The 15730-nt window shown below is 42.8% G+C and overlaps 1 protein-coding gene across 5 annotated transcripts in view; it reads left to right on the forward strand.

The window, feature by feature from the left end:
* Positions 1–15730, forward strand: part of myo3b (myosin IIIB) — a 185807-nt gene that overhangs the window by 93718 nt on the left and 76359 nt on the right. For all 5 annotated transcript variants that reach the window (XM_054786516.1, XM_054786514.1, XM_054786515.1 and 2 more), the window contains one exon: positions 53–182. In XM_054786516.1, the coding sequence (XP_054642491.1) occupies positions 53–182 (130 nt within the window). The remainder of the gene's footprint in view (positions 1–52; positions 183–15730) is intronic.

The following is a 15730-nucleotide window of genomic DNA, read 5'->3' on the forward strand; positions in this document are numbered from 1 at the left end:
CGTTCAATCTGTTTAAGCTATGAAAAGAATAAAATACGGCATGTTTGCACAGGTGATGTACAGTGTGACTGGATTTCTGGAGAAGAACCGAGACACTCTCCCTGCAGACATCGTGGTCGTGCTGAGAACATCCGAGAACAAACTTCTGCAGCAGCTCTTCTCCAGCCCTTTAACTAAAATAGGTAAGAGACAAGTTCTCATGACAAATATTCGCACGGCGGCCCCGTGCAGGAACATCACTCACCCGCTAAGCTCAGCGGGCAGGAAACTTTTGCGTGAGACAAAGTAGTGTGAACAATGGCGGCATTATTGTGCGATTGTGCTGCCGTCTGCAGCCTCCATGCACGTTCAGGTAAGTGGGTTTCTTAAAGACGCCTCCCAGTCTCCTTTCATTTGGAGCGGCTGCGTGCCGTCCTCGGATAAAGCTGCACTCTGCATTATCTCTGCAGAAGCTCAGCTCTCGGCACGGCGCTCTGTTTTTATTTTCACTAAGCTGTCCCTCTTGGATTCCCACTGCTCAATGCTATCTACAGATTGTGGCTGCACTGGGATATTTTTATGATAAGGGGTTTGGAATACCCCGGGGATGAAGAAACAGTATTTAGTGAACACAAAAGCAACTCTTCCCGCCTCTTTTCTGTTGCTTTAATGATGGTAGTAATGTGCTCGTCATGACGGCCACTTGACTAGGCGGCACTGCTAGTAGACGTTCCATTATTCCCTCAGCTAAATGTGCCATTTAGTTCATTCTTGGGATCCTGTAAATGCTTTCACTCCTCGTGGCATTTAAAGAAAATCTTCACACACTCACAAAGGACACCTTGGCGGTAGAAATGTGTGCAAACTTGCAGTGCAGGTTGAGTCTCTTTCTTGCAATTAGCAGCTTCACAGGAGAAGCCATAAACGCTTCATTGCAGCACAAAGGCGCTGAATGCACACTCAAACCTGCTGTCATGTTTATTGCCGACACGGCATCAGTTAGGTCTAAAAGCTTGTTTATTAGGGCCGACGTGCAAAGGTCCTCTTAAAACTGTTTATTATTATTATTATCATCATGCCGGCACTTTCCTCACATTTTTGAGGGCCTTAATATGCACAAAAACCTGCCAAAATTTGCAACTGCATCAGGTCTGGCGAAAATGTCAGTGGTCTCGAACACAAACAACCAAAACTCACTCAGAAGCACCCCCTTTAAATTTTTAAATAAATTAGCCCTTGCCACTAGTTTAAAAGACGGTCACCAAATTTGGTGGCAACGTCATTCGTGACAGGATGCATGAAAAAGTCAATAGTCACCTGCTTTATCAAATTTAGCAGTCGCACTCAATGGGTAAATGCACAGACCGGGAGTCAGCAACGCAGAGGGTGCTTTGTTTGGGCAAAGTAGTTTGTTAGGCACAGTAATGTGCAAAAACCAAGACAGTGCACAAAAATGGAGGCAACATTTTGACGAACATTATATTGGAAAACTGAATCATGGGAAAACGGGGCCTTGTTAGGAATGGAATATTTTCCACTCTGTTCTGGATTCTACAAGTCTACAACAGAAAGATTACACATTCACCAGGACCTTTCACTTTGAACAAAAGGCATCCTGTTCTTTTTAATAAAGATCACACATACACACATAGGTTTTTTTATGACTCATCTTTCTGTCTCTGACTGAGTCGCCCAGCCCCCTAGCCAAGGATTGGTTGAAACCAGATCACAACATCACACCAACAAACAGTTAACAGTAAATTTCCTCATCATTGGGACTGCCTCCAAAGCAGTGTTGTTTTCATCAATGATGACGATGACGAAATTATTTTATTGATGAATCTTTTTTTCACGATGAAACATGGCTCTTTGATGACTAAATTGTGACGAGTCGTATGCGAGTTTTTGTTGACAAGACAAAACTGAGCAAAAATGTTCGCGACATTTTTTGACCCTTTTTTGACTGGCTCGTGTTTCCACAAATCTCTGGCGGAAGATTATAACGGCACTGTTTGTTGTGTGAGGTAAGAGGCAGTGTGCTAGCATACATTAACTTGAGCTGGTTGACCAAAAAATATGCACACTACAAGTCAGTAAGGTCATCAAAGCGTACCTTTATGCATTCACAGATTGTATCCTTTGGTACCAAATATGAGGTGAAGGAAAAAGGGGGAAAGTACAGTAAAGTATTCTATCTGTACAGCATGGGAGAAAGTTAGCACGCGCAATGGTGCATTCAAGGACCATCAAACAAAGTGGGACGAGTTATTTTTTAAATACAATTAATGGCCCATATTTCCAAAATGTATTTTCATTTACATAAATTCTGAGGGCCGCACGGTGGTTAGCATGTTGGCCAATACAGGAACAGTCTGGAGATTGGGAAGACCTGGGTTCGATTCTCCCCTGGGCATTTCTGTGTGGAGTTTTGTGTGTTTTTGTGTGCGCGTGGGTTTTCTCCGGCTTCCTCCCACATTCCCAAAAACATACAGGTGAGGTTAATTGGCGACTCTAAATTGTCCATAGGTATGAATGTGAGTGTGAATGGTTGTTTGTCTATATGTGCCCTGCGATTGGCTGGCGACCAGTCCAGGGTGTACCCCGCCTGTCGCCCGAAGTCAGCTGGGATAGGCTCCAGCATGCCCCCGCGACCCTAATGAGGATGAAGCGGTATAGAAAATGGATGGATGGATAACATTCTGACATTTACAATGCGGGTGCTATTGCTAATGCTAATGCTAATGCTATTGTGCGGGTATGATGTATTTTAAGATATGATATACCTACATTTGATTTTGTATTCACCTGTAGACTTTTACAGGTGTAGTAAAGAGTAATTCTATCTCCTCTTTGTTTTTTTCCTCATCCAATTTCCAATACTTATTGACATAAATTATGTTTTTTTAAATTATTTTTTTTAAACAAAAACTGACAAAAATGTTTTTAGTTTTTGGCGACTAAAGTGGTTTTTAGTTTTCATCGAGTAAATCTGGACTAAAACTATCGCAATTTAGAAAAAATGTCACAAATATAAGAAGCATTTTTGTCCAAAAGACTCAGGCTAAAAATTAAATGGCTGCCAAAAACAACACTGCTCCATAGCAGGCTTATGAGGAAGAGGAGGATGAGGATTCACTTTTGAGATCGTTTGGACCTCACTAGACTTTGGCTGGTGGGCTGACCATTCTGAGCATTCAGCACTGCAATTGCTTGTATCTACTCTCTTTTACAGTGATATGAAATTGTAAACCTTACTTGAGACTCTTAGCGCTATTTCTCAAAAGAGCAAAAGAATCGGGATGGACTTTGCCCTGCTGAAAGGGCAGGTCCAAAGAGGCGTTTGAAAACCGAGGTTTGAAGGTGTGATTGTCTGCCGTACTGAATTATCTTATTCGATTAAAAAGAAAAAAAAACTATTTAAAGCTGCACTCCAGCTTATCACACTCGAAAAGATTGAACAGCATTTCAAGAGAGATATGCTAAGAAAATGAAGTCTATTCTTCGGGGTATTTTTCCTGCATGGGGGAGGGATGGATTAATTTGCATTTTACTACATATTATAGATTCACTGTTATCTGTGAAATGAACATTATCTGAGGGGGGATCCGATGAAAATCAGTTTGGAAGCTGGGTGGCTGCCACCTCACCGTGTCACCACTAGGTGACACACAACATATGCAGCCTGCTGAAATGATGCATTACGGGATGTCAAGGCAGATGTATGCAGTGCACATATCAAACAAGCATAATCAATTCCCTTCATCACCTCAGATATGAAAACACAATCATCTCCACGTTGATTCCACTTGCTGCAGAGTGATGTCGGGGCTAATGACGCCGTAGGAGACCGGCGTGGCCCCTCAAAGTGCAAACCCCCAAGAGCGAGGAATAGTGAGACCACTTGAGGCTCCTTGAAGCTCGCACATGTGCTGCTGTTTTGTCAGAGGAAATGAGACGTCTTTGCACGGACAAATTCCTGCAAGCTTAGGCCTCTTCCAGATCACAGGAGGATCACAAAGTTTTAATTGGCTGGAGATTGTTCAGGCCTACTAGAGCTTCAGGAACCTACGGTCACTGTGTGTGTGTGTGTGTGTGTGGGGGGGGGGGGGGGGGGGGTATATGTGTGTGTCTATGGCTTTGTAGTATTTGTCAGTACATGTCTGACACAATGAATTGACGTGGGTTTCCTAACTGGGCCTTTGTCAAAAATGGCAGCAAATGAAGGCCTATAACACCCCAGCCTAAGGATAGAAACAAGCGGAATGTGGTGGTCTCGTATGTGGCTGCTTTGTCAGAGAAACTCCACACGTAACATACTCATGCACTTCAAAGCCTTCAGAACCCTCAGATAGAAGCTGGTTCACCCTAAAGACAAAATTCCGACATGCAAACTCAGCAATGTTGTTTATACAGTGCAGTGTAGTAATGAGCGCAATGACCTGTACATTGGAGGGACCAAAACAACACTTGTACACATGGCACGACGTAGGAGAGCAGTTTCTTCAGGCTCAGAGTCAGCAGTTCATTTAAAAAAGAAAGGACATTCCTTTGAGGACAATGACGTCTAAATTCTGGATAGGGAAGAGCGAAAGAAGATATCTCCAGTATGTCAAACTACAGTAGAAACGCCTTTTCTATACAACCTACCTTCATCACCTATCATCTGCTTACAACAATGTTGTAACATGTGCCCCCCAAAGATTGTCGCATTCCACAGGAGAGTAGCCACTACCAAATTGTTTTTACCACCACGCAGGCGGACAATTTACCGTAGCAATATGGGTCATTTATTTCTTCATTTATGGCACGGCTGAAGCGTGAAGACGAGTTTGCACACTGTTTACGTTGTTTTTACGCATAAATTACTCACTTGCAATTTGTGACCAAAAATGGTGCGCTGCGGCCTGACTTATTCACACCTTGTCAAGTACTGTCTAGTGCACGAGAATAGTACGCTGTACATTGATCCTGCATGGGTATGCATTGTCACCACCACTTCCCGCATCTGTGAAGAAGTCGTGGCATTGTTTGATCCCCCTGTGTCTCGCTGCGTCCCGCGTAACGCCACGCATCACTCCGCATTAGCTTCATTAATTCATCAATTTGCAAGGGACCTACAAGATGTTGAACTCCAGAGAAGAAGCTCATGCAATAAAGAAAGGTAGAGAATGTGCAAAGAGCAGGAAGGAGGCAATAAACTAGAAAAAAAGACACAGACAGTGTGGGAGAGGGAATTGCTGACTAGAAGATATTGCTTTGGGCATTATGATTAGTTATTGACAGAAAATCACAATGAAGATCCAAGAGGCTACAGAAATTACTTGACAATTTCCCCCTAATTGCTCCAAGACGTGGTGGAAAAGTTAATGAGACACGCAGAAGCACGCTTTGCGTATAGGTTGCGGTGCGTTCACGATGCGTTCACATTGCATTAACGACTAGTTTACGAGCATTATGTGTGCCACAAATTTTGAACATTTCAAAATTTAGCACACCGGCAAGCAGCCCCGCACAGTTTACACATACTTCACGCATGTTAACCACCAATTTACTCACTAGCACACCATTGGCAAGTAAAATTGTATACCACTGCGTTATAGACAAAGTGCGTGCAAGTGTAAACGAGGCGTCATTGTTATGCAGGACAGTTGTTCACCAGCCATAAGGGCAACAACAAAAATAACCATATATTGACCACTTCCTGGGAACATACACATTAGGGACATAAATAAGGAAGTTCCACACCCAAAAATCTAGAACTGAAGAAACCTGTTGGACAAAAGAATGACAAAAAGAAGAGTCCTGATGCCTTGATTCAATCATTGCTGATTTACAACAAAGAAGCGATTAGGCTGAGGTATTATACAGTATAATTATAGTTGCACATCACTTACAGACACATAGTCTCCAAAGCAGAAGTGTATTGTGGAACAAAATGTGTGTGCCTAACTGCATCACAAAGTCATTTACTGTTTGCTTTCAACAAATCGAACAATGAAGAACATAATTACTTACAATATATAATACATCCAAGCAAAGTCGATGAATCACGTCAGGGACCCTTTAATATAGTCTCACCTGCCGATAAGTCGCAGGACTTACACTCCGAAATACTGCACCAGTTCTGTATCACACCAAGCTACAGTGAGAGAAATACATATTATATGTTTACCTCCCTGACAGTGTCAAATTAAAAAAATGCGTTATTATCTTCATAAAGGCTGCATTTTTTTATACTTCTGTATTAGACCTCATGAGAAGTTTTCCTAATGTTGGTTTAAGTACATAAAAGTCAGGGGTTATAAGTTGAAGATTGTGTGTTGCAGAATTTGCAGATTCTACGCGAAGATGTGACAGTTCTGCCATTCCTTGCCTCTCCCTTTTCTTTCTGTCCGTGTTCGGAGACCCTCTCTCCCGTTCCTAGAAATGACAGGCCTCATCCAGCCATCTGACACTTTGGGCTCTTTGTTCTCGCCCAGTGAAAATACTTTCTTATTTTACCCCAGTGGGCAGAAACCTCAAGAAAAACCAAGTACTACTTTTCTTCAATTTCTCTTCCAGTTTAAGTGGTATTGGGAAAATGTTTGGAGTCAGCAGTGGGAATGTGACGGCGCTGCACATCAATAGCGAGGAGCCGCCGCCCCTAAGTCACACGGTGCTGCAACATCCTTTGATACACGCAACACTGTGTTGTGTCATTTAAAGCCAATTACACCACGCTTTTTATGATTGATCTGCTCCGACAGTGGTGGATGCCATTTAAATCAACAGCCCCCGGAGCCATCTCCAGGCGGGTGGGGAGAGTGTTGGCGGCGAGGGGTCGTGGCGGGGGTGGAGGGCGTTTTACGGGTGCTTTAATCTCATTTGCTTGGCTGCTGAGTTGAGTTTCCAGATCACATGTGTTCAAAAAGAGAGCGGGAGAGCGGCGGTGGTGATATCCAGCCAGCGTCTTGCTCACTCAGCACCCCCCTCACGCCTGCGATTGTCCCCCGTGTCGACAGCTCGATCCCCGGCTTGTGAAGTACAAGGCGCACACTGACACTCATAAAGGCGTGCAGGGAGGTGTCACACTGAACGTGGGATTGCTTTTTAATCCCGGGCACATTGACTATTCTTGTCAATAGAACCCCAATACAAGTGCCAGCTTGAGCTTTCTCTTTCTCCCCTTTGGGATTCTTGCTGGGTTTAATTTGAAAAGTGAATGCACAGATGCCAAGGATGGCTTTTTCTCAATCTGCAAACCCCACCGCTTCGCCGCCTCCCTTTCCATGGCTCTGCTTGCTCTGTTTGTCCTGGAAGTGCTTGCCAAGAGCAACATGCTGAGACACAAGTGATCAGCAGGACACTCCTGCTAACCCTCAGGGTACTTTTACACAACATCGACTTAGTATAAACTGGAAAGTTTTACATGCATGCGTTATCAAACACCATTCCTGGCCAAAAATGCTGTAATATGCATACCACGCCAGTAGTTGGCGACGTCACTGTGTAAAGAAGCAGGACCCATGTGGGCATCATGTCTTTTAAGTATCTTTTGTGAGTATATTTATCAGTTTAGCATTTTTTTATGTAAGTAAAAATCAGTGAGTTAACTTATATGGCCATGAAAATATATTCTGATTCTATTTTCTCCTCTTTCCAAACCTTCCTGCTAACTTGACGTTGAGGTTCTCCTCCGATTTTGGATCACCATTAGCAACAAAAGTGACTGTTGTAGATATTAGATTAGATTCAGCGCCAGAACCCTCCCCTTCTCTCTTCAATTGCCATTGTTCACTCACTACACAATCCAGGTTCAATCCCTAAATATGCCTCACCCAGGTATTAAACACATTTAAAGGATAAAATGTATAGATGCTCGTCACTAATCAATAGGGGTGTTAGAAGATCTTGCGAGATTAAAACGTGACAAGATTTCTCGAGGGTGCTGCTTGCATACACACACAGCAAAAGAGTGGAGCCTTGTCAGGAGCAAAGCAAGGTAACGTTGTAGAAGTTAGGAGGGAAAAAGATGCTTGCAAAGCCATATGACACAGCCACCTTGTGAGAATATTAATGAGCACATCAACAAGAACGAGCCAATTTGTTTGAAAGTGGTAGAAACATAAAAGACAACACAACAAACTTGCCCACCTCAAAAATATCCACTCGACCCAGTTTTCTCATCTGGGGAAAAAACTACACATCAAGATGCAGAGCCTTTCGTCGCGACAGTCAACACTTACTGACATTTGGCAGGCAAAGTAAATACAAACAGCACAGCGCAAAATGGTGTGCATTTACAGAAGGTCATCGCAAAAGTAATGCTGCTCTTTAATACAGTTGAAAAGCCAACATTTCAAGAAACGCACCTGCATTGTTTTGTGACTCGGTCAAATAAAGTTTGTTTAGTCATATTTTTCCGTTGCACTTTTCTTGTGGACCATTGCCTCTCAAGAGTTGGGTGTCTCGTGACACCCCTACTAATCAATGATAATGGAAGATGATCCATATATGTTTCACTTTTGCACAGCAACTATGGTGCATTCAAGGACCGCTGAACCAAGTACGATATCTCAATACTTGAGGAACAACCATCATTTCAGAAGCATTAAAACATGAACATGTAAAAATTGGAGCCATTTTTTAACCTTCATTATCAGACTGTAATGCAGTAGCGCTAAGGTGAAAAACCAAAAACAAGCAAAACAAATGCAACAACAGCGGTCTACGCTGAGCACTAACATCCGCATGTCCTCAGTTGGTTGCATTTTTTGCAGAAACAAAAAGTGTCATTTTTATTTAGAGGTGCCAAAATTTCCTGAAGTGATATTGTTTTTTTTCTGCTTCCAGTTAAAAACACTGTAAGCAGCCGCTAACAACTGGTTTCAAACAAGAGTTTGGGTTCAGTTTTATTTGGTATTTGCACCGTTTCCACTGTGAAGGCTGTCAAAATATCCATACATTCTGTACAGTTTGTTTTTAGCAAACTTGAGTTCATGAGTATCAGGCACAGGTGTGGATTCGAGTCCCGCAACTTGGACTCGAATCACTTCCAAGTCACAATTTTGATAACTTTGGACTCAACTTGACCGTATCATCTAAGACTTGCAACTTGACTTGAACTTTGGCATCAATGACACGGACGTGACTCGGACAACAAATGTGTGGATTACATTTTTGTGCACTGGCTAAATCCTGAATGCTATGTCAGCACTCTTTTTCTCTAAGTCTTGTCACACTGGTCTTGACTTGTAAGGACTTGGACATTTGAAGCCTATGACTTCAGACTTGACCCGACTTGTCTTGTGTTCGCTTGAGACTTGACTTGGACTTAAGTCGTTAATGTCACACTGACTTGCTATGGTTTTCTGCTGGGGGCTAAAGGCATCTTGTCTCCAAAACAAGTCCTCCACATGCTTACCACCTGATTGAAACAGCCGTGGGTGTCGAGGCATGTGAGTCTGACCTTCATTGTCTCTGCCCTTCACAGGAGGAGGCGATCACCTTTTCCCTCGCATATGTGGTTTCCTGTATTAACTAACATTTCAGTATGGATAGTCAGACATTTTCTCAAGTGGCTGTCTGTTCAGGTTGTATTGATTTGTCTCCGTGCATGCATGCCTTTTCAAGTATACTTCTCATTATTCTCAAAGAGCTTGTCTTGTCTTATCATTTTGGAGGCCAGCAGCAGATTTTTCCCTGACACATCATTTAATTTATGGGTAATGTCAGCACATAGCATTTTCATTGACAAGTTGCGTACTGAGTGATCAGGGTTTACTGATTCCATACTGGACTGAACTGGGCTGGAAACATTGCTTGAGTAACCTGACCTGACCTTGAGTTCCTCTCACCAGTTCTCCTCGGAATCTCCACAACCCTCTGCTTTATCTTCATTATTAGATGGCGCAAGACTTCCTCTTGTCTGCATTTGAATTCTAATAATCCTCATCATTAGAAAAGTTCCTGTCTGGATCTAAATGAGGAGGTCTTCGTTCAGGCTGGACATCACAGGTGCTCCCTCGGTTTCATGTCTCCGGAGGCAGACATCTTTGAGGATGCAGACTATTAACCCGCGCTCTAATCATGCAGTCAAGAGGGGATAGGAAACCCGCTAGCGAGGATGAATTAATGCGTACGCCAAGAAAGCAGTGAGCGTCCATTGGCGAAGGCTTAGGTACAACTGTCACAGTTTGCGCTGCGGCGGCGCAGCCCCTTCATCTCCCCTTGATGGTGTCATGGAAGTGAGAGGCGTGAAAGCGCAGTGACGCTGTGCGAGGCCGTTCCACCCGCAGCCGCTAATTCATCATGACAAATGTGCTCAGATGATCTGGCCCAGCAGCGCTAATGGGGAGAGGGGAGAGCGCACTTCATTTGCACACCACCCGCTCCAATTAATCCAAGCAGCTTTACTCTGGGCTAATTGGAGCGGGCCCCCCTATCCACCCACAAAGCCCCCACTCATGTGCGCTGTGGATACATCCAACACACTTTAACCGCGACTCTTCTCTGTTTTTTTTTTGTTTTTTGGTGCGTTCTCTCTGGTTATTAAATCTCATTTGAACACACGACCGTTATTTACTGTGGACTCTCTAAGGCAGGGGTTAACAAAGTGTGGCACAGGGGCCATTTGCAGATCGCGGCTGTTTTTTTATTGGCCCACAGCACTTTCTAACAATATAATTTAACAAGAAAACTAAAAAAAAAAAAACAACAACAACAGCAAAAATGGAAAAATCAGCAGTCATTTTACAAGAATAAAGTCAAAATATTAAGAGAAAAAAGTTGTGATCTAAAGAGATAAAGTCTTAATTTTATGAGAATAACGTAGTATTACGAGGAAAAATAACGTCATTTTGGTAGCATAAAATTTAAACCATCCATCCATCTTCTACCGCTTATCCGAGATCGGGTGGCGGGGGCAGCAGCCTAAACAGGGAAGCCCAGAGTTCTGGCTTCCCAGCCACTTCATCCAGGTACTCCTAGCAGATCCCGAGGCGTTCCCAGGCCAGTTGAGAGACATAGTCTGTCAATGTGTCCTGGGTCTTCCCCGAGGACTTTTTGGAAAACCATGCTAGAGCGAGGGAGCGATGTTCAAACTGCGATGTAGCAAGGAACAAATGTACTTGTATTTTATTTACTAACACATTTGTAACCATTATTTAGTCACCTTGACAGGTTTTGCCTACACCGCTAACCTTCATCAAAATGAATTTTTAAAAATATCATTAAGAAGATTTGCTTGTACAACATAAAGGCTTCACACGTAATAGACGCCTCCACCTATCTGCAGTTGAGTAAAAAAAAAAACCTGCCCCCATACAATATAGCATGACGACAGTTTGACGTGCATTTTTCCACAAAATGTTACTCCGTTTCCAAACGGACCTCTCTTAGATCCGTTGGAGCTTTTGCTGTACCTCAGATTGGATTTTTTCATAAGTGCACGGTCGGTGCAAACACAAAATATATAAGTTAAAATGGCATAAAGGGGTAAAGATGAATAAATAATTAGAGGATAAATGTCAAAGTCAAAGCAGCACTGTTTGCAATCTTAAAAGATGTATGGGTCTCTTTTGAAGTGATCACATGTATCGTGATGCTGTGTGATTGTGTCAACTGTCGAAAAAGGCCGCAGTGATTTATCTTAGTTTGATTTTAATCTCAGTTTGATTGGCATTTGTAAGGCAAGTATTATTTTAGAGAAGAGAGCAGGTGCTAATCCAGCCTTTAAAGCTCGTTTGTCAAAACCTGCACTTGAAATTAAAAATGTATCACAAACACTGGAAAGAAGTTGGCCCTGTGTGTGTTTATGCAATTGTCGCGATGTCACAAAACCTACAAAGCTTTTCCTCCTTGCGATACGAGCCTGCTTGGAGAATGCTGCTTCCTGTGTGTGTTTCTTTCTTTTTTTTTTTTTTGCAAAGGTGTGTGTGGCACATCTGTGCAGCTATTGTTTATTCATGGAGTAAAGCCTTTGAAATGTGTTAAGATACTTCCCACTCATTATAAAAATCCTGCCACCCATGGATTAGGACTTTGATGCCACAATCCTGCTTCAAAGGCTGCTTTCACTGCTATTAATCACAGTTTAGCCTGTGAAGATATAGCCAGAGAAAACATTTGGACATCTTGTGCAGAAACTTTGAGACTGTCATGCATATGCCGCATTCACAACATCCTCTGTTGTGCACGCAGATGCTCTCCTAACGCCTTTCAGCTTCTTTGGAATCGTTTTTAACATCATAGCGCAGTATAAACATACGAGGGATGCTCCGATCAGGGTTTTAGGCTGCTGATTCCAATACCGATCATCCATGAGTGAGATCAGCCGATACTGATCACACGAATTAACTGTACATGAATGCTATTGGGCAGGCACGCCGTTAGACAATTCCAGGCGTGCTTGGCGAATAGGTGATTGTTAAAAAACAATCTCTTCGGCGGATTGTCTTATTTTGCATTTATTTGTGTGAAACATTTTTGTACTGTTTAACACAAAACTAATAAAAACTAATAAATTGTTCAACAATTATACATTTTTTTGTTCAAAATAACAAAATAAAATAATACAAATAAATACCTTTATTGAATAGAAATCTGTCCTGCTTAACTTGAAAGGGAATAAACTGAACAGGTTGCTGGGGCCAATCGCAGCATTTCAATTATACACTATTTTATTTACCAAGCACATCTCCACTCAAACAGTGTGGGCATCGTTTTTATTTTTTATTTTTTGTTTTGTGGTTATTTGTCATTAGGGATGCTGATTCTGATTGATCAGCCACCAATCAAAATTGGATGATTTCCCATGAAAAAGCATCCATCCATTTTCTATACCGCTTCTTCCTCATTAGGGTTGCGGGGGTATGCTGGAGCCTATCCCAGCTGACTTCGGGTACACCCTGGACTGGTCGCCAGCCAATCGCAGGGCACATATAGACAAACAACCATTCATGCTCACATTCATACCTATGGACAATTTAGAGTCACAAATTAACCTCACCTGCATGTTTTTGGAATGTGGGAGGAAGCCGGAGTACCCACGCGCACACGGGGAGAACATGCAAACTCCACACAGAAATGCCCAGGGGAGAATCGAACCAGATCTTCCCGATCTCCAGGCTGTTACTGTGTTGGCCAACGTGCTAACCACTAGACCACCGTGCGGCCCATGAAAAAGCATGTGCATGTGCTCGGCATATGCCGATAAATGCCTTTCAGTGCCGATCACAAAAGCCGATCACCTCTGGCTCGTAGCATTGCGGCATGCAGGCTGTAGCGACGCTGTAGCGTCTCCCCCCCACTTTCCTTCACACTGCGCAGGCGTGCCAACCCCAAAACAAACCTGCCAAGTAGGGCTTACCTTTAGTTTGTAAGAGTGATATTAATCTCGCACCCTGCAGAGCATGCCATGAAAAATATCTCACCGGTTAGCACGTTAAAAATCTTTCACTTAATGCGGCATTTGAAGAACAAACACTTGACGGAGTATGGTGAGTTTTTGAGGCTCACAATGTGATCATCAGTCAAATGGCAGCTGATGTAGCCAAAACGCCCATATGTGTGTTACGGAAGTCTAAAGCAAATAACCCGAAAAATAACTGAATTCATCGGACGAGATGACCATCCTCTCTCAGCGGTGAAAGATACCAGGTTTGCCGACTGCTCTCTCACTTGGAGCCCTGGTACCTGCAAGTCCTGCTAGAACGCCATCAAATTATGTGCTCTCACATCCAAAGTCTTCTTAAAGAAGGCGTCTCATCCTCTGTAAGTTTCACCAGTGATATACAGTGAAGAAGTTTTTATTTTTTTGCATGTTTGTCACACTAATATGTTTCAAATCGTCCAACAAATTTAAATATTAGCCAATGACAACACAACTAAACACAAAATGCAGTTTTTAAATTAAACTTTTGATGCAGACCTACATGGCTATGTGTGAAATAGTGATTGCCCCCCTTTTAAAACATAACTTAACTGAGATTAATTAAGATATATCAGTCTGGAACAGGTTATAAAGCCATTTCTAAAGCTTTGGGGCTCCAGCGAACCAGAGTGAGAGCCATTATCCCCAAATTGAAAAAGCATGGAAGAGTGGTGAACCTTACCAGGAGTGGCCGACCAACCAAAATGACCCCAAGAACACAGCGACAACTCATCCAAGAGGTCACAAAAGACCCCAGAACAACATCCAGAGAACTGCAGGCCTCAGTTGCCTCAGTTAAAGGGATAGTTCAGATTTTTTACATGAAGTTGTATGAAATCCCCATCAGCAGTGTACTACATCAACAGTGACTTCGCCCCCAGTTGGTCCGGCAAGTCCAATTCTGGTCAGATTTCTGTGACGAGTAACGTAGTTCTGCTTAGTTGCTGGGTCATTTAAGTAAGGAGTTTGGCTTCTCAAAACAATATGCGTTCAAAAGAGTAATACATTTGCATCATAAAAAGCCTCCTCGAAAAACGCAAACCTCACAAATCACTCGCCGTTTATTTGTCTCCCACCGTATCCCTGCACACTGTCGCTTGTCCATTCTTGTGTGTGTGACGAAGACGCTCGCATATTTGTCACATTTGGAGTCCAAAGACCAAAAGCTAGGCGGATAGCCCTAGCTAGTGCTAGCTAGCTGCCACCAGTGACAGCTAGGCAAAGCATGTAAATAAAGATGCAAAAAAAGTTGAAGAGCAATAGGTTTGATAAGGGAGTTATCAAACACGTTGGCATGGATTGGCGTAGCCTTAATCAAACTGAAGCTATTGAGGTTTTACAGACTAACGTTGATTCTCGCGGCAATACGGCACAAAGTGCGTCCCTTGTCGGCTCAATACAGGTGTTGGGAACCCTGCATGACGCGGCACACATGTAGCGGTTGCCGTAGCACGCCGATCATTTTTTTGTGAATGGCTCTGAAAGGCATTTATTGGCATATGCCGTTTTTTTACGGAAATCGGCCGATATTGATCTCTGGCCGATCGAGCGGCACATGCCTAAAAGACCCAACATTAGGTACACCTTCATAATCCTATAAGAGAGGAATCAAAATGTAGCCTTAACAAAGATAATCATGCTTAGTTGTGATTGACAGTCAGAGAGGCATTCATTGATGACGTATAAGATAATGTTTTGTACTTATGTTTTGTGAACACCACTGCATCATACATTTGCATTTGAAAATAAGGAAAATTGTCACATTTACCTGTTTCGGTATGTGTTTCAGTTATACAATAAGAAAGATCTTTCACTTGAAAAAGATGCACCCTGTTTTTATCTGCGCACACACAAATAGTTTCTAGATATGCCACTTTTTAAATCTCTGTCTGGGTGATTAGCTGTCCAACCTAGACTGGCTGGAGCCTATAAACGGGAAGTTTACACCCATTTTACCACCTCTCTGACAGAAGTTATAAAAAGAGGTTCCTCTTCAGAGATCGATTGGACTTTGCTAAACCTTCATTGGCCTGCAAATCTCTCTCTCCAGCGCTGTCATTGCAATTGTTTGTATCTATTCCTGTTTGAATTCAATTGTAAACTGTCTTTGCGACTCCTAGACTAATTTCCCAGCTGTTAGAATAAAAGAAACTGGTGGGACTTGTTGCCCTGTAAACAGGCCTGTCCCAACAATAACAAACTAGCCCGTTTGGTTTGTACTGAATCGTTCCTCGGAATCGAGTGCCCAAACAAAGCACCCTACGCGTTACCGACTCACCTTCCATGCATTTTTGATTGCGTACGACTGCTAAATAACTCCATAGAACGTTGTGAGTGCAG

This window comes from Dunckerocampus dactyliophorus, chromosome 9 (assembly GCF_027744805.1).
Source record: "Dunckerocampus dactyliophorus isolate RoL2022-P2 chromosome 9, RoL_Ddac_1.1, whole genome shotgun sequence".
Classification (NCBI taxonomy): domain Eukaryota; kingdom Metazoa; phylum Chordata; class Actinopteri; order Syngnathiformes; family Syngnathidae; genus Dunckerocampus; species Dunckerocampus dactyliophorus.